General features: G+C 42.0%; 1 protein-coding gene across 3 annotated transcripts in view; it reads right to left on the bottom strand.

The window, feature by feature from the left end:
• TRMT10B (tRNA methyltransferase 10B) overlaps nucleotides 1-20,094 on the bottom strand; it is a 120,058-nt gene that overhangs the window by 43,656 nt on the left and 56,308 nt on the right. For all 3 annotated transcript variants that reach the window (XM_033916470.1, XM_033916462.1, XM_033916480.1), the window contains exons 5-7: nucleotides 10,779-10,931; nucleotides 7,914-7,992; nucleotides 357-424 (exon numbers count right to left, since the gene is read on the bottom strand). In XM_033916470.1, coding sequence (XP_033772361.1) covers nucleotides 357-424; nucleotides 7,914-7,992; nucleotides 10,779-10,931 — 300 coding nt within the window. The remainder of the gene's footprint in view (nucleotides 1-356; nucleotides 425-7,913; nucleotides 7,993-10,778; nucleotides 10,932-20,094) is intronic.

Genomic DNA, 20,094 nt, shown 5'->3' with positions numbered 1-20,094 from the left:
TCCCCAATTAGTAAAAAGCATACCATTAAAACCCCTGGTGATCCAGTGGTGAACCGGGGCAAGAGCGATCTTCCTACGTTCCTGCCCCGGTTCACTGCTGGACCAACAGGGATTTTAAAGGTACGCTTTTTACTAATCAGGGAGGTGGGAGGGAGGTGAGAGTTGTTAAAGTCAGCTGGGACAGGAGGTGGTGCTCGGTGGTTCTTCTACTGCGCATGCGGAGGCACGGAGTTTCAAGTGCGCATGCGCGGCTAGGGTTTTATTATAATAGATAGTGCTGCTTAAAATTATTTTCTTGCAGGTCTGGCTCTCAGATTTGTTTATATAGCAATGTGCCAAGTTAACTGTAAAATTACCTTTTGAATGCTTTCATCTACAAGACCTCCGAGAATGTAAATTTTCTGAGGATCAATTTCTTCAAGAGCTTGAAATCAAAATACATAAATAACTAACCAGTCATTGCAGAGATCACCATCACTATTTCCCATTCATACAGTGTTTAGCAAATTTCCAGAAAACAGAGGGGAATTTTATAAATCACTGTCCTACCTAAAATTGTGTTTTATGTGCATAAATGGAATCTTATAAAATTATGTTGCACAATCACGATTTTACTGTAGGAAAGCTCTGAGGAGGAGTTAGGGCAAGCTGGGCAGGTCATGATTTAAACATACCGGTCAATATTCAGCTGGCGGCAGTCAAGTCAGTATTTTTATGTCCACCACCAGCTATATTCCTGGACATATTCAATGCTGGGCCATGTCCAGGCACCATAACTAAATATCTGGTTCTAGGTTGGTCACTATACAGTTAAGTGCAATATTCAGCCCTTGATTGCATAAGCTTAAAAACAGGAATGCTATTTGTACAGCCCAAGTTAAGTGGACAAGGGCTGAATACTGGCACTTAACTACATAAAGGTCAACTAAACTAAACTAAACCTTAGGTTTGTATACCGCGCATCTCTGCAAGCGTAGAGCTCGGCACGGTTTACACGGTCAACTCTGCCCTGGAACAGCCACAAGATAACCAGTTAGCACCCACGAACATGCGCAGTTACCGCCTGCACCATAACTGACTAAGTGTCACTGAATATTGGCAGTTAACCACAGACAAGCAATTTAAGCAGGCAGGAGGCTCTTCTGCCCCCTTAAATTGCTTCGAATATTGGCTAGATATTTATATAACCCACAGAGTATTGTATAAATTTGCCTTACCCAATTATTATTTTGTTATAGATAGCAGCTCAAACATGAGAGAAATGAGCCAGCTATAACTCACAAATCCTGACAATTAGCTCTGCTCCTAGTTTTCAGAGTAACCAAAATAGGCAAATAAACTGAGGGGATAATTCTCAAAAGGATGCCGGGATAAACTACATTAAATGCGTATTCTATATCGCAATTGCATGTGCAGTCACCATTACCAAATACTAGTATAAGTCTACACTTGCGACACCCAATTTAGGTGCGAGCACTTATGCTAGCTCAATGGTTGGTGTAAATGCCCATGCCTAACCGCAGGCAGTTAGGTATGTAAATGTTAGTATTCTATAAATTGCACACACTTTTGCTAGTCACTCCATTGACCAGCCCATCCTCCTCCCAAGTAGAGAGTTGCGCGGGGACAGAAATCCCACCCGTCCCCGCCAAAATCCCACCCGTCCCCACCCGTCCCCGTGAGGAATCCCTCCGTCCCCACCAGGAATCCCCTCCGTCCCCACCCGTTCCCACGAGGAATCCCCTCCGTCCCCACCCGTCCCCGCAAGGAATCCCCTCCGTCACCACCCTTCCCTATAAACTTCAGAAATAGAAACATAGAAACATAGAAATAGACGGCAGATAAGGGCCACGGCCCATCAAGTCTGCCCACTCCAGTGATCCTCGCTATCTATCTTTGCGGATAGATCCCACATGTCTATCCCATCTGGCCTTAAAATCCGCCACACTGGTGGCCTCAATAACCCGAAGTGGAAGACTATTCCAGCGATCAACCACCCTTTCAGTAAAGAAGAACTTCCTAGTGTCACCGTGCAGTTTCCCGCCCCTGATTTTCCACGAATGCCCCCTTGTTGCCGCGGGACCCTTGAAGAAGAAGATGTCTTCTTCCACCTTGATGCGGCCCGTGAGATATTTGAATGTCTCTATCATATCTCCCCTCTCTCGACGCTCCTCGAGTGAGTAGAGCTGCAAATTCCCTAACCGCTCCTCGTACGGGAGCTCCCTGAGTCCCGAGACCATCCTGGTGGCCATCCTCTGGACCGACTCCAATCTCAGCACATCCTTGCGGTAATGCGGCCTCCAGAATTGCACACAGTACTCCAGGTGCGGTCTCACCATGGATCTATACAGTGGCATAATGACTTCAGGTTTACGGCTGATGAAACTCCTGCGTATGCAACCTATGATTTGCCTTGCTTTGGATGAAGCTTGCTCCACTTGGTTTGCCGACTTCATGTCTTCCCTGACAATCACTCCCAAGTCTCTTTCTTGTTATTTTATTTAATTATTTTATATAGTTATTTTATTTAATTATGCTACTGAATTAAAGGCTCTGGTAGAGACCCATTTACAAATAAGCAAAGAGACTTTACTAATTTGGAAAAATTAATTGGGAAGAATACATACTTTGTAAATGGGTTTCTACCAGAACCTCTAATGTAAATATAAAATATAAATACTCAGCTGATGAGAACCCACAAACTGTCAGCTAAGGACTTCCTTTGCAGTTAGCCGGGGGTCCCTTTTGCCAAGCTTGGCAGGCAGCAGTAGCATCCCTGAGTCACAGATGCTGGCACCTCAGTGGCTCATGGATGCTGCCAGCGACTGCTGCGCTTGGTGGAGGGGAGTTCTGGCCATCTCTAGAGGAGGTCCTCTGCTGGCGGTGCTTGGGGATCCCCACCAGTCACAGCAAGGGTCAACAAGTACTTCAACACTGTAGAAATAAAACCAGAAATGCATTTCCTTTTCTTTTGAACACAATACAAAGACATCTGCCATATACATTTCCCAAAGCTAACATATTTTAGTCAATAAATTCCGTTTTTTTACCTTTGTTGTCTGGAGACTTATTTTTCCATAAAGTTGGTCCCAGTTTCTTTTTTCCGCTTTCCCATCTTCTGTAAATTCTTCTGTTGCTGTCCATTGGTTCCCCCTACCATGGTCCAGCATTTATCTCTTTCTCATCTTTCGTGCCTGCCCACCAGCCCCACGCCCAACATTTCTCCTTCTATCACCCCTCTCCAGCATTATGCCACATCTCTCCCTCCATTCCCTTCACCACTGTCCAATATTCCTCCCTCTTGCATCCCTTTCAATCTGCCCCATTGTTCCCTTGCCACATTTCTCACTCTCATCTTTTTCTTCCCTATCATATTCTGTACTTTCCTCCCTACGACCAAAAATTCTCCTCTTTCTTCCATTTGCCGTGTGTACACAACCATCTCTCTTTCCCGCTCATTGACACACCCACACCCAATTCTCCCTTTCTATTCCCTCCCCCACCTCAGCATCTCTTTCCCTCCTTTCCTCTCTCCCCAGTTCATGACTTCTGTGTCCAAAAATGCACTCCCTTCCACCACTTCATTCGAGTCCAGATAACAGCAGGGGTTGGAGGCAGCCTGCAGCAAGCCATATGTAGCCGACCCAGAAGTCTTCCCCCGAAGTCAGAGCTGACATCAGAGGGAAGGCTTTGCATCAGTCTGGCGGCGGCTGAGGTGTCAGGTGGGAAGGGGTAGATACTGGATGTAGGAGGTGAGAGGAGACAGACTGTAGATAGAAATGGGGAGGGATCAGACACACTGGATGAAAGGGGAAAGATAAGACAAACTGGAATGCCTGGGGAGAGAGAAAAAGACAGATGATGGTTGGAAAGAAAAGGATAGGGGAGGAAGACATTGAATGGAAAGGAGGAGAGGGGGAGGATACGGATGGAAGGGAGGAAAGAGAAAGATGGAGCAGACACTGAATAGAAGGGGAGAAAGAGAAATGAAGCAGATGCTGGGCTGAAAGGGGGGAAAGATGGGCAGATGCTGGATGGAAGGGGGGGAGAAAGAAGGGTGGATGATGGATGGGATGACAGAGGGGGCAGAAAGGAGGAAGAGAGGAGACAGATCAGATGCTGGGCAGAAGCAGCAGACAGAGGGGCAGATGCTGGATGGAAAGAAGGGGAGGGGCAGATGCTGGATGGAAAGGGACCTCAGGTCAGCATCTGAATGGCCGTGCAAGTCTGCATGGGTCCAAATGGTGCCACACACTGCTAGACCCCCCCCAGTCCATTGTGCTTTCTAGAAGCCAGTATTGTGGTGCAGCCTGGTCCCTGCTAGGATTTCTCCCCCTAGAATGGGACAGACTGTGCTTTTGCCGGCAGAGGCAGAGTGGTGAGCCTGCACGATGTCGCAAACTGGCCCTCCTCCTCACCCCACCCAACCCCACCCCACAAATGTCCTCCACCCAGAACAGGATCGAATCTGGGTTCCAAGTAGCTGAGCAGTGAGCCTACCGAGGTATCCCCTACCGAGAATGGAACCAACTCTGCAGTAAGAAGACTTAAAGAAGACTTAGAGCCATAGAGCACGAGACTCCCACGGGGATGAAAACAGCCTACCTAAATTCTGGCGATGCAGGCATGCAGCTTACAAGTCCGGCGTCGCAGCAGGAAATAGCCATGCTGAGCACTGAGCTCAGCATGTACACAGATGAAAGCCTGGGCCGCCGGACCAATCAGCAAGCAAGGCTTTCATCTGTGTACGTGCTGAGCTCACTGCTCAGCATGGCTATTTCCTGCCGCGATGCCGGACTTGTAAGCTGCATGCCTGCATCGCCAAAATTTAGGTAGGCTGTTTTCATCCCCGTGGGAGTCCCGTGGGCCAGGCGGCGTCCCCGTGGGAGTCCCGTGGGTCAGGGGGGCATCCCCGTGGGAGTCCCGTGGGCCAGGGGGGGAACCCGCGGGATTCCCGCGATCCCCGTTCCCGTGCAGACCTCTACTCCCAAGTTCATATCCCCTTGCGGTTGCATATGATAGATTTTGATTGCAAAACTAATAGGGCTAGATTCATGAGCCTGCCTGATCGGGCCCAATCCGTGCAGGTCCAATTAATTCTCAAAGCGCCAATATGCAGATGGGGGCGATCTCAGGAATGCCCCCATCTGCCTCCCCCAGATCGCTCTATAGCGATCCCAGCGCATGCGCAGACCATCTGTAAATGGTCTGTGCATGCGCTGGACCTCCAGGCCTGGCACAGATTTTTTTTTTTTTTTCTTTTTTAACTTGAGCCCATGGTTTTAACCCGCTTAAGCCCGCGGGTTAAAGCCATGGGCTTGCACTACGGGGAAGGGTGGGAGAGTCGGGACAGGCAGGAGATCAGGGCAGCGGGAGAGTCGGGGCTGCAGGCAGGAGAGATCGGGGCAGCAGAGAGCAGGGTGTGCAGAGAGCAGGGCTTCGGAGAGTCAGAGAGACGTTTTCGACTGGTCCCCAGCGGTCGCTTCTTGGGATGAACGGCCAGCCCAGTCGGTTTGGAAAATTTGGTTGGTGAATCGCGTGCCTGTCTACTTTGCATGTGTTTTTCCTCATTTGCATGCACGGATTTGAAGCGGATCACAGGAGAGGTTAGTGAAAGGTGTCCAAGGGAAATCTGGTCGCAAAGGGGGTTGCAAACTGATTGGTACATGATTGGTTTGCTTTGTGAATCTAGTCCATAGAATACTGACTAAAGGCGGTTGCGTGCATAACTGCTAATTAGTGCCAATCAACACCAATTATTGCCAAAAGTTGTTAAATCCAATTAGCAGCTAATTATTAACACCGACACTATTCTGTGCATGCAACTTTGTGTGATCAGTGTATAATTGCGTGCACAAGTTTGTAGAATTAGAGGGAGAAGTCAGGGGGAGTTACTATCTGCAGTAAAATAAGGCAAATAAGGCAAATTTACCTCATCTTAATTTACTGCAGAAGTAACTAATCTGTGGTAAATATGTAGCACAGCTTAGTGACTCCCACAGTAAAGAAACAACAGTTTGCAATGAACCTCATAAGTTGTTAATTCAGGTCTCCTCCCCCCCTACTAAAGACTCCCACCTCAAGCCACCCTACCTGAAAACACATTAGGTATGAAGCTTCAAATCCTACCACCATCCTGCTGGCTCTCCATGACTTTCCACAAAGAACCCCCCCACCCTCTCCCCCACCGGTAGGGCCCCCCAAGCCTACCTGAAGCAATCAGTGGTTATTTAGTAGTATGGTGCATGTAGAGAATGGCACAGGGACAAATTTGTCCCTGTTCTGTCCCTTCAAGTTTTGTCCCTGTCTCATCTCTGCAAGCTCTGTCCTCATCTGCACAAGTCTCAAACGCTTATGATTTTAAAGTGCTCAAGGCTTGTGTAGAAAAGAACAGAGCTTGCACGGATGGGGCAGGGACAAAATCCATGGGGACAGGGACAAATTTGTCCCTGTGTCATTCTCTACTTTGCACCATACTACTAAATAACCACCAATTGCTTCAGGTAGGCTTGGTGGCCTACAGGAGGAGGGAGGGTCATGAAAAGCCAGCAGGATGGAGATGGGATTTGAAGCTTCATGCCTAATGTGTTTTCAGATAGGGTGTCTTGAGGTGAGAGTCTTTAGGCGGGGAGGAGGAGACCTGAACCACAGTTTTATTTGACAGCACTGACTCCTTTAGGAGGAGGTTCCATGGAAGCAGAATAACAAATTGTGAGGTTCATTGCAAACTGTCATCTCCTTACTGTGGGAGTAGAATAGGTGTGAAGTGAGAATAAGTGTAAACAAAAATTTTGGGGGTGTGGGACATGATTTTGATGAAAGCTAAAAGATGGTATGAAATAAAAAAAGATAACTAAGTGGAGAGCATAGTGTAAATCCAAAAACCAATTAACAAATGCTAAAGGGGATATGGAAAATAGCAGAAACTTAACATACTTTGCTAACAGCTGAACATGACTTCAAAGCTATTGAACACACTAGTGCCTGAACAGTTTTTAAGGAGGTAAACCAAAGCACGCCACTGGGAGACTTGGTTGGACCTGAATCACATTTCCTGTTTCACACTCTTAGTATTATCAATGAATGGTTGTCAAAGCCAGTGGACATGTCGTCTAAAGATCCAAACTTTCATACTGCTGAACAGTGTGTCAACACAGTGAAAGTGGTTAACGACACAGCCGAGCAAGGTATTAAACTGACTTTGCCACTGGCAGAACTACAGACCCATGAGGCCTTGTTGCAAGGAGTTGAACAGCATCACAGAAGAACTATCAAGAAGACATTGAATGCTTGAGTGTTTGGAACGCCATTGGTAGTTGACTACACCAAAGTGTAAGTGTTTAGCTATTAACAAAGTATGTTAAATTTCTGTTATTTTCCACAAGAAAGTACAGATATTGGAATAAAATACTGCTAGATTTTTTGCATAAAATGTCCAGTGTATCATTGCTGAGTGTTAAAACATAAAAGTTATAGCTAAAATACAAAGAAATTTGCTCCTTTATGCAAAAATGAAGAAAAACATAGTTTTATGTAATCAGTGGCTTTGAGCGACCTTGGGATGGGCTCTAAAACATTTTTTTAAATTATTTTCTGATCAAACACAATCACATTCATGGGAAAAACTTCAACTCACACGGTTTTTTCAACTTTAGGTTTTACTGGACAACCCTAGTGGTCATGTATAATGAATATGTGAGACAATTACAAATGAAAACAGGAATAGTCTGGACAAATGTTGACATTTCATCATGGTAGGAAATTTTTGCTGCTCAGTGATGATTTTTAACTATTGGTCATTCCTGTAATGTACTTTTTGCACACACTTGTTATTCTTAGCTCTCCCAATTGCTAAGCATATTTAATTAAAATGAATAAATATAATATGAAATTTTCAAAAACTAGATACTTACCATGCTCTGAATCAGGGGTAAGGTATACAATTTGTTCTAATGGGAATAAGTCAAAATAATGCTCCTGTGTTGTATCCATCTAAAAAAAACAACCCCAAATTTAAATACACAAATGTTTCTTCTCAATTAAGTGAATGATAGCCAGTTCTATGATTTTAATGTGCTCAAATATTAATTATTTTAGAAACTGAACATGAACAGAAATCACACACATCTCAATTTGAAACTGTCACAGTTACCTGGCACACAACAGACTAATACAAAAAAAGTCATTTGTGTAAAAACAGCACAAGAACTGACCTCTATTGTCTACTGTGGTAATGTGGGCGAGCAGCAGGCTTGGATTTCTCAGGAATGCAGGCAAACAAAGGGTAGGATTAACCAAAAGACCTTTTTTGATTATTAACATAACTTAAGTACCATCAACATTTCTTGTAAGCAGTCAAAAACCCACAAAGATTTGTATTCAATCTGTGCCTTCAATCTAGGTCTTCAAAATGATAAAGAGACTTCCTACCTTAATAGTGTCTCCCCATACAAAGGTACCTGCTTCCCTGGTCCTCTCCAGGTTACTATGGCCCTGATTCTATAAAAAGCGCTTACCATTAGGCACCTAGATTAGCATGCCTAGCTGATCTAAGAACTTATAGTCATACTGGGTCAGACCAATGATCCATCTAGCCCAGTATCCTGTTTCCACAGTGGCCAATCCAGGTCACAAGTACCTGGCAAAAGCCCAAATGGTAGCAACATTCCATGCTACTTATCTCAGGGAAAGCAGTGGCTTTCCCTAGTCTATATCAATAGTAGACTATGGACTTTTCCTCCAGGAACATGTCCAACCCTTCAATAAACCCATCTACATTAACCGCAGTTACCACATCCTCTGGCAACGCATTCCAGAGCTTAACTATTCTCTATGTGGAAAAATATTTCTTTTTATTGGTTTTAAAATTATTTCCCTGTAACTTTAAGTTAAGTCTGTAATTTTTGACGCAGTAAAAAAATCAATTCACTTGTACCCATTATACCACTCAGGATTTTGTAGACTTCAATCACATCTCCCCTCAGCCGTCTTTTCCGAGCTGAAGAGCCCTAACCTCTTTAGTCTTTCCTCATACGAGAGGAGTTTCATCCTCTTTATCATCTTGGTCGCTCTTCTTTGAACCTATTCCAAGTCCGCTATATCTTTTTTGAGATTTGGCAACCAAAATTGAAAGCGATAGGTGAGGTCACACCACAGAGCAAAAAAGAGGCATTATAATATTCTTAGTCTTATTTACCATCCCTTTTCTAATAATTCCTAACATCTTGTTTACTTTTTTTGACCGCCGCCACACGTTGCGCAGAAGGTTTCAGCGTATTGTCTATAATGACACCTAGATCTTTATCTTGGGCATTGATCCCTAAGGTGGACACTAACAACTGGTAACTATGGAGTCTTTTTACTAAGGCACGCTAGTGTGTCTTAGCGTGCGCTAAATGCTAACGCATTGCTAATGCGTTCATTATATCCTATGGATGCGTTGCCGTGCATTAGCATTTAGCACACACTAATATTTAGCGCACGCTAAGAGAGACTAGCACGCCTTAGTAAAAGGACCCTTTTGATTTGGATTATTCTTCCTAATATGAATCACTTTGCATTTGTCCACATTAAATTTCATCTGCCGTTTGATGCACAGTCTTCCAATTTCCTACGGTCTGCCTGCAATTTTTCACAGTCTGCATGCATTTTAACAACTTTAAACAGTTTAGTGTTATCTGCAAATGTAATCACCTCACTTGTCATTTCAATTTCTAGATCGTTTATAAATAGTACAGATCCCTGTGGCACTCCACTATTTATCCTCCTCCATTGAGAAAAATGGCCATTTAACACTACCTTCTGTTTTCTGTCCAATAACCAATTCCTAACTCACAACAAATCATTGCCTCCTATCCCATGACTCTTTAATTTTCTCAGGAACTTCTCATGAAGAACTGTCAAAAGCTTTCTGAAAATCTAGATCCACTATGTCAATCAGCTCTCCTTTATCCATGTTTATTCCCAGTAAGTTCAATCCCAGCCTGCTCCTTGTGATTCTAGGCAAGTCCTTTAACTAACCATTGCCCCAAGTACCATATTTAGATTGTGAGGTTGCTGGGACAAATAGGCAGACTATTTAAGAATACCTGATTACTATTCAATGTATTGGTACTATAATATAATTGGTAATAGTACTATTCAATGTACTATTCAATGTACAGTGGTGCCTCACACAACGAACTTAATTCGTTCCAGGAGCAAGTTTGTTATGCGAAAAGTTCGTTATGTGAAACGCGTTTTCCCATAACAATACATGTTAAAAAAAATAATTCGTTCTGCAGCATAAAATATGCTAAGATGACATAAAAAAAGATAAATTTGTCAAAATGGTGGTCTTGCTGAGGCCAAACTCTTTGACGAGGTCACACTGTTTTACCCCACATTCACTCCTTCTAATTATTTCCCGTTTCATTTCAACAGAAATCACCTTCCTGCTTTTTTTAGAAGCCATGATATATAAAAAATATTGAGTTTATCTTAAAAGGACGACTGCTGTGATACGTGCGTGATTTAATTTGTAATGAAGAACGATTGCCGCGATATGTGCTTAAGTTAAGCGCAGTGACTAACGACTGCCTGCAGTGCCTGCGCGGAAGGATGCAATACATCGGCAGCGATCGTGGAAGCTCGGGCGACTTCGTTGTGTGAAACGAAGTTCGTTGTATGAATCATGACATGAAGTTCGTTGTGTGCAGCGTTCGCTGTGCGAGGCGTTCTTTATGCGAGGCACCACTGTATTCACTTTGGGTGAATCCCAATAAAAAAAGGTAACTCACCAGATAATTGGAAAAGCCATCATTCATTCTCAAGCACTCTTCTTGAATAGAGCTGTGTGCCAATAAACCAGTCACACACAGCCAGAAGGGTTTTGCAGCTCTCTTGTTTGCACCATACAGCCTCCTGATCTGAGCAGCCAGCTTGCTTATTTCCTTGAAACGAGAAAAAAAACAATTCATCAAATTCTTTAACCTCATACAAATGAAAATATTTCATAATGAACTGAAAAGAATAGACTAAATGATTTTGCATGACACAAAATTTAATAGATGGGGGGGTTGTTTGATTTTTTAGCCTCTTCCTGCTCGGGGGCCCGTTTATTCAGCTGCATTAGCTATTAACATGACTGGAATACTAATAGTTAACATAATGCAATGTTTAACACAAGCTAATTGCTGATGTTAACATAGAAAATGGAATAAATAGTGACCTCTCCTTACAGTTAACTTGGAGCTAGTTGTGCATTAACTCTTTAACATGGCAGATAACACAGTGCCATTAACACCATCTGAACAGATTTAGTTATTTAGACTGCACTATCTCAAATGAAATTGGGAGGCAAGTATGCATGTAAATGCCTGTGTTACTTATAGAATACTTTGGGGGGGGAGGAGAGTTATCAGACCAATTACTAACTAGATCTGATTGTATAAAATGGGACCTGAGTTAAAATAGCATGAGTTAGAGTAAAATAATCAAAAAAGAATGGTGAAAGATATATATCAACAATCAAAAGACTAGTACCACAACAAGTTGATACTAAAGTATAAAGCCTAAATGGAGGAAAAGATCTCAGATACACCACTTAGGGAACATGTATGGTTCTCCCTAGAGTGTTTGTGGTGTTAGATTTCTTTCATTGATCAAAAACCTCCATCCTATCCTAAATTGCTAATCATTAATAGTGTATAATTTTTTAATATTTTATCATTTTCTTAAATTAATGATAGCATATAAAACAGTGTTTAAATGAATTTGTACACAGGGGCCACCAATAATTCAATGTATGATACTCAAACAAGGCTCCCTTAAATATATCATAAGCAAATAACACATCTTAGCAACAGCCCATGTTGATAACTTCTCCTCTATGTTTTTGAACATATCCTGTAATCTAGGCACAAGCTTTTACACCAGTTCTATGGCTGGCATAAGTGCTCATGCTTAAACACATAAAAGCAAATCTACTCAATCAGCTATTATTCTAAAAAAGAAAAGTAGGAGTCCACTTACCTTGATAGAAAAGGCTCAAAATAGGATCCCTTTATGTGCCTAAATACACATGCTGCTTATAGTCAGAATTACTCTCTTAATGTGCAGTAATGACATTTCCTTTGTGTAATTGAGTGGGAATCTGCTTGAAATGCTCCTAACAGTTAACCTAGAGGTTTGACAATTAGCATGCATTAACTGCAAAATCCCAACGCACTTCAGAATGCAGCGCCCTCAGTCAGAACCAGCCTCTAATAGTTCTACTGCACCATAAGACTTTGTTTGCAGCTACACTATTTCCTCCATTTAAAAATAAACCCTTTTGTCTATCCCATATGGTCCGGTCATTACAGCAACAGTTTTTGACCAAAGGCCATATAGTATAGTAACATAGTAAATTATGGCAGATAAAGACCTGAATGGTCCATCCAGTCTACCCATTAGTTATTCTCATTAGAAATACATGATTAAGTTAACTTGTCTCTTCTTTGATATTTCTAGGCCATTGACTAAAGTCCACCTGGTAATGTCTTAGGTTCCAACTGCTGAAGTTGCCGTCCAAGCTCACTCCAGCCTATCCAACCATCCCGTTGTTTGCAAAATATCTACCATAAAGTCTGGCCAATAACGTCTTCATGTTCCAAATTATAGAAACATAGAAACATAGAAGGTGACGGCAGATAAGGGCCAAGGCCCATCAAGTCTGCCCACATCAATGACCCTCCCCTACCTCTCTTTGCGAAGAGATCCCACCTTTCGATCCCATTTAGCCTTAAAATCAGGCACACTGCTGGCCTCAATCACCTGCATCGGAAGACCATTCCATCGATCCACCACCCTCTCGGTGAAGAAGTATTTCCTGGTGTCGCCATGTAATGTCCCTCCCCTGATTTTCCATGGATGCCCTCGTGTTGACGTGGGTTCCTTGAAGAAGAAGATATCCTCCCCCACCTCGATACGGCGCGTGAGGTACTTGAATGTCTCGATCATGTCCCCCCTCTCCCTGCGTTCCTCAAGGGAGTAGAGCTGCAGCTTATTCAGCCGTTCCTCATACGGGAGATCCCTGAGCCCCGTGACCATCCGTGTGGCCATTCGCTGGACCGACTCTAGTCTCAGCACATCTTTGCGGTAATGTGGTCTCCAGAATTGTACACAGTATTCCAGATGGGGTCTCACCATGGACCTATATAATGGCATTATGACTTCGGGCTTACGGCTAACGAAACTCCTTCGTATGCAACCCATGATTTGTCTGGCTTTAGATGAAGCTTTCTCCACCTGAGTTGCAGTCTTCATGTCCTCACTGATGATTACCCCTAAGTCTCGTTCCGCTACAGTTCTCTCTAGGATCTCACCATTAAGAGTGTAAGTCTTACATGGATTTCTGTTGCCTAGGTGCATGACCTTGCATTTTTTGGCATTGAAGTTTAGTTGCCAGGTCCTGGACCAATTCTCCAGTAGGAGGAGGTCGTGTGCCATACTATCGGTCTTGGATTTGTTGTCAGGTCCCATTAGTGGAGTTCCCATTGATGCCCTCCCCAGTCCATCCTACACTGAACCACCACATATGAGATACAAACCGTACAAGTTTGTCCAATACCGATCTTAGTTCTTTATTTTCTAATTAGAGATCCTTTGTGTTTATCCCATGCTTTTTTGAATTCCATTACTGTTTTCCTCTCCACCACCTCCCTTGGGAGGGCATTCCAGCTATCCACCACCCCCTCCGTGAAAAAGAATTTCCTAACATTATTCCTAAGTCCTCCTCCCTGCAACCTCAAGATATGCCCTCTATCTTAACCATTTTCCCTTCTCTGGAAAATATTTGGTTCTATATTAATACCTTTCAAGTATTTAAGGGCTCCTTTTACGAAGGTGCGTTAGGGCCTTAACGCGTGGAATAGCGCACGCTAGCTGCTACCACCTCCTCTTGAGCAGGTAGTAGTTTTTTGGCTAGTGCGCGCTAATCCATTGTGTGCGTTAAAAACGCTAGCGCACCTTTGTAAAAGGAGCCCTAAATGTCTGTCTCATATCTCTCCTGTCCCTCCTCTCCTCTAGAGTATACATGTTTAGGTCTTCCAGTCTCTTCTCGTACTTCTTTTGGTTCAAACCCCTTACCATTTTCATCACCTTCCTCTGGACCGCTTTAAGTCTTTTTATATTCTTCACCAGATACAGTCTCCAAAACTGAACACAATACGCCGGGACAGTTAGGGAATAATACTTGAGTACCTGAATAATTTGTAATCCGCATAGAATTGTAGGATATGCGGAATATATATTAAGAAAAAAAAACCCTATACAGGGGCATCAACACCTTCCTTCTTCTGCTGGTTATTCCTCTTTCTATACAGACTAGCATCCTTCTGGCTACAACCACCGCCTTATCATACTGTTTAGATGCCTTTAGATCCTCAGACACAATCACCCCACGGTCCCTCTCTCCGTCTGTGCTTATCAGCCTCTCACTTCCCAGTACATGCTTGAGATGAAAGAAAGTCAATACAATGGCGGTAAACAGCAAGTTCAAAGTAGCTTGGATAAGAAAGGGAGGAGGGTGATAAGACAATAGTTGGACGGGAAGGGAAGGTCCAGTGAGGGTTTTTTGATGAGTGGTGTAACTAAGGCATGTTTGAAGATGTTAGGAACAGTTTAAGTGGAAAGTGAAAGACTGAAAATATGACAGATAAAAGGGATGACGATAGGAGAAGACAGTGCTGAGTAGATAGGTGGGAATCAGATCAGAGGAACAGATATTGAGTTTGGATATTGTAGTTTCCTCTTCAGTGATTTCAGAAAAGGGTATTAGGGGTTGAAGGAGAGTTGACAGAATGGACTGGAGAAAGGAGAGGTGGAGGTGACCTGGTTGAGAACTGAAGGCTAATCTTGTGAACCTCAGCCATAGTCTGGGAGAAAGTGGAGATTAGAGGTGAGGGCACTAAGTAGAGAGTTCAGTATGGCAAAGAGACGACAAGGACTGGAGTCAAGAGAGTCAAATGGGTGTAGTAGTCTTGATTGGCTATGAAAGAGCAGACTAGAAGGAATTTGAATTGTATGAAGTAAGTGCGAGTATAGAATTTGAAACAAAAATGGTCAGCAGACCAGGCACAGGAACGTAGATTTTAGAGGTCAGCAAGGGCTGGGGTTTGGCATGTCTTAGAGTGTGGAATTGGAGATGTGAGGGGTATCAAGATCAGAGGAGAGAATGGTATTATAGGAAGAGGCAGACTCATTGACGGACTTGTATAATATAGTGGGTGAGAGGAGGGAAGAAACAGTGGTGGAGAGAGTGCAAGGGTCAATAGCCTGAAGATTCCTAAATGTATTGGTGGAGATTGGCCGGGTCTGGGGGAGGGTGATGAATGATGGCCAGAGAGGGGAAGAACTGAGGTGAGGAAATTAGTAATAGAATAGTTGAAGAAAAAGACAAGATCAAGGCAGTGGCCATTCTGGTGCGAAGGGGTAGTGGAGCATAGCTGAAGATTGAATGACGTTATTAAAGCAAGAAACCTAGAAGCATAAGAGTCAGAGGTTTCATTAGCACGAATGTTAAAAAATCATCAAAAATGAGGAAAGGAGATGAAGGTTCAAGAAAGAAGGAAAGTCAGGAGTCAAAGCCAGTCAGAAAGGAAGAAAGGGACTTATCAGCGGGTCAATAAATGACTTCTAGTCAGAGAAGTAGAGGAGCAAACAGATGGATGGAGTGGACTTTGAAGGAAAGCAGCGAGACTTGAGGTGAAAGAAGAGGTTGAAATCTACAAGAAAGTGAGCGTAACAGCACGATACCACCTCTATGAGCAACTGGGCAAGGTATATGGAAGAAAAAGTAACCTCCATGACACAGAACAGCAACTGAAGTAGAGTCTTCAGGGCACAGCCAGGTCTCAGTTAGTGCAAGCGGATGGAGAGCTGGAGAGCTCAAGAGATAGTGCAGACATTCCATAGGGCACATGAGAAAGGCAGAGAAGAAGGGAAAAGGAGAGGAACAGAAATAATATTGGAAACATTGCAGTGTGACCTGCATAAGTAGAGCAAGAATGACCAGGATTGGGATTGATATCCCCAGCAGAGAGCAAAAGAAGGAGCAAGAGAGTATAAACAAGAGTAGGAGAAGCATGTTGACAGACGAGATGCACTCAGACAGAATGGGGATGGTTGAATAAGAGGAAGAAAATGTTGCAGCGTCAGAGCTGCGAAGGTAAAAGACTAAAGGGAAGGTGAGGTGATTAATTTGGAAGGTATGCAACATGTGGTCTTGAGGAATGCAGCGGTTTGATATGGAGAAATAGATTGGGAAAAGTCAGCATCAAGAGGAGAAAGTGTACTAGAGCCATAGAAATAGAAGAATGGGAAAAATAGTACAAACAGAATGCATGGATGGGAGAACATCGCAGGGGAGGAGACATAGACATCCTGGGACTGTCGGCCAAGTCTCTTCCCTGAAGAAGCCCTTTTTCTGGAAACTAAAATCTTGTTAAAATGTTTATTTTATTTTTATTTTTCCTCTAACTCTACTTTTCACTTCTCTATTACCCTCCAGGTACTTTAGTTAGATTGTGAGCCTTCGGGACAGTAAGGGAATTTTTCAAGTACCTTTCCTATTTCTAATCTTAATGTATATTTTCTGTAAACCGCTTAGAACCTAACGGATGTAGCGGTATATAAGAAATAAATTACATTACATTACATTACATTACTGTTAAGCGTGCACAACACCTAGAGTAGAGGTCCTGAGTGGAGCAGTGTAGACTTGGTAGTCACCCCAGAGAATGCTGGGAAGAGTATTATATAGTGACATCCTCCAAATCAGCGAGCTGTTGTCCTCTGGATGGTTATATTGATTCCACACTCCAATCCTTTGTAGTTCCAAGATTTCCTTTCCACCGGAGGTTAGGCAAGACACCAGCATTCCTCCCCTGAAGGTTACCCATTCCTCAACATAAAGCAGCACAGAAAGCCCTGATTTCCTCCTACTTTTTCAATCATAATGAGAGGAAGTCAAAATGATCAATCCATCAAATAATCTAGGACTTAACACTTCCCATTAAAATTGAGAAGTTCTCTCAGGACTGCAATGCTTCTTTAGTACTCTTATATCCAAGCAACTAATTGACTGATTATGCAAATTAGTTTCTTATGCAAATTCAGTCTTTTATATAGATTTAGTTCATCCCGATGTAAATAGGGTTTGGTCAGAATAAGGCTGGGCACCTTTATTCAGATGAAAACTGATGCTGGTTGACTATCCAGCATAGAGTCCAAAGGGAGAGATTCACCACCTCAAAGAACAGTTGAAAGGTTCTCCTCCCCATTCTCCCTTTTCTCTTTGGATTATGACTCCTAGATTATGGACCAATTCCCATGTCCCATTCCTGACTCTCTTTCTTTCTCTTGCCTACCTCCATGGGCGTTTCATGGTCCCCCTCTGGGTAAGCTTCTCTTTGCATTCCGGTTTCCTTTCCCAGATCCTTCATGGGTTCTACCTTTGGCCCTCGGTGTTCCTTGGGATAGTTATACCTAAAGGGAGGCCCTACATTCCTTGGGCTAGTGAACTTTCAGTAACTGCTTTGGCCCAAGGGATGTGTATGGGACTGGAGGTTGGGGATTTGAGGGGGCCCCATGAGGTCTCTAGTAAAGAGGTAGGACTTCTTTTCTATACCTTCTAGGGCAGTGGTCTCAAACTCGCGGCCCACCAGGTACTATTTTGAGGCCCTCGGTATGTTTATCATAATCACAAAAGGAAAATAAAACAGTTTCTTGATTATATGTCTCTTTAGCTATAAATTACAATATTATTATTAATAAGACTTAGCCAAAAGGAAAGATTTATAAACTATAGAGTTTTACCTCTTGCAAAACTGTTATTTCTTTAATAAGACATTAACTATTTTTTCTTTTTTTATAAATCTTTATTCATTTTCTTATGTTACAAGTGTTTTACATAAACTCAATAAAAACTTGAATATACACACTTGATAAACTCATATATTATTATCACAGTTAGCATTTCTTTAGAAAAATTAATATAAAGTTATATTATTATGTCAGAAATCTAAATTTATATAATTCTTATTTAATATAATAATCCCCTACCCCCATCCCCTCCCCTCCCCTCCAATCAATAATACATAAATTCAGTTTTATTGCAAATTTCTTCTAATGTTGATATATTCATTCAAGTATTGATATATTATGTAATAATCAGAAATGTGTTCCTACCCTAATCCCCTCTAATCAAAAATCTAATCATAGGAAAATTAATCATTCTTTACAAAAATCTGTTAATGGTCCCCAGATTTTATGAAATTTACTCACATATCCTTTTTGTGTTGCAATAGCAAGTTCCATTTTGTATATATGACATACAGAATTCCACCAGAAATTGTAATTTAACCTGTCATGTTTTTTCCAGTTGTATGTTATTTGTTGTATTGCTATTCCAGTTAAAATAAAAAGAAGTTTGTTATTACTTGATGAAATTTGGCTTCTTGCTCTCATAGTTGTTCCAAATAATATAGTATCATATGACAAGGCTACCGGATTTTCTAACATCCTATTAATTTGAGGCCAAATTGATTTCCAGAATGATAAAATAAATGGACAAAAGAATAAAAGATGGTCTAATGTCCCAACTTCAACATGACAGTGCCAGCATCTATTAGACTTAGAGCTATCTATCTTTTGTAAACGAACAGGGGTCCAAAAAGCTCTATGCAGAAGAAAAAACCAAGTTTGTCTCATAGATGCTGACACCGTACATTTTAACCTCCAAGACCAAAGTCGTGGCCATTGAGATGCATTAATTTGATGCTTTATCTCAATGCTCTAAGACCATTTTTTGGTTTTTTATTTACAAATCCAGATATTAATTTATACCACTGTGCGGCTTCATAACCTATTGAATCCATCTGGAAACACAAGAATTCCAAACTATGATAATTAGTAAGATTTTTCCATTCAGGGAACCCTACCTGAATGGATTGCTTCAATTGCAACCATCTAAAATATTGTGACTTATTAAGATCAAATTTATGTTGCAATTGTGAAAACTCCAGCAACTTACCATTTTTTATTACATCATCCAAAATACGAATACCTGCTATCATCCAATGTTTCCAGATGATTTTAAAACCGCCAACTTTGATCTTGGGGTTTAACCAAATCGTTTGAGTTGTTGATTTACTTATTGGAATAGGAGTTAGATTACTTATATATCTTAAAGTTTTCCAGGTATCCATAAATATTCTATGTTCTTTATATACCCTTTATAAACGACTGGGTTAGGTCAAAAAAGCCTAGTTCCAAAAAACGGAATCACAAATAAACAGATAGAGGAACCAGTTCAAAAAATACTTTCCACTTTCAACGGTGCTCAGAATCCAAGATGGAATGTAAGAACTCAGAGTGGGGGATTAACCCCTACCAGAACTCAAACCAGGATAAATAACAATATGCAAGATTGTATGCGGGTTCTCTGAGGAAGCCAGTAAGGCGAAACGCGTCAGGACCCAGCCAAACTAACGCTAGCAGCAATCTTCAGCTAAGTTACTTAACCTTTGAATCATTCATACATTATAAGCAATTTGAAAGTGTGCAAGTTACAAAGTATCACTTATTTTATTCAATGTTTCAAAACAACTTTTCACAGCAGTCATGGTGCAATGATAGATACCACAAGAGTTCTGGTAGGGGTTAATCCCCCACTCTGAGTTCTTACATTCCATCTTGGATTCTGAGCACCGTTGAAAGTGGAAAGTATTTTTTGAACTGGTTCCTCTATCTGTTTATTTGTGCTTTATATACCCTTGGCATTTTGATACTAATTACATGACTGATGCAAGGGAAACATAAGTCTCCATTCTAACCAGAACCAGTCTGGAATATTATCAGTGGGCTCTGGGAGGATCCAATACATACCTTGACGTAAAATATAGGCTTGATGGTACCTATAAAAATTGGGAAAATTTACCCCACCCTCCACAATTGGCCTTTGCAACGACACTAAAGCAATTCTGGGATTTTTACCAATCCAAATAAATTTTGTCAATACCCTATTTAATTTTATATAAAAAGATTCTTGAAAGAAAACTGGTATCATCCCCA

Source organism: Geotrypetes seraphini, chromosome 1, assembly GCF_902459505.1.
Source record: "Geotrypetes seraphini chromosome 1, aGeoSer1.1, whole genome shotgun sequence".
NCBI classification, from domain to species: Eukaryota; Metazoa; Chordata; class Amphibia; order Gymnophiona; family Dermophiidae; genus Geotrypetes; species Geotrypetes seraphini.
Note: the sequence above shows the minus strand (reverse complement) of the source record. Positions and strands in the feature narration are given on the sequence as shown.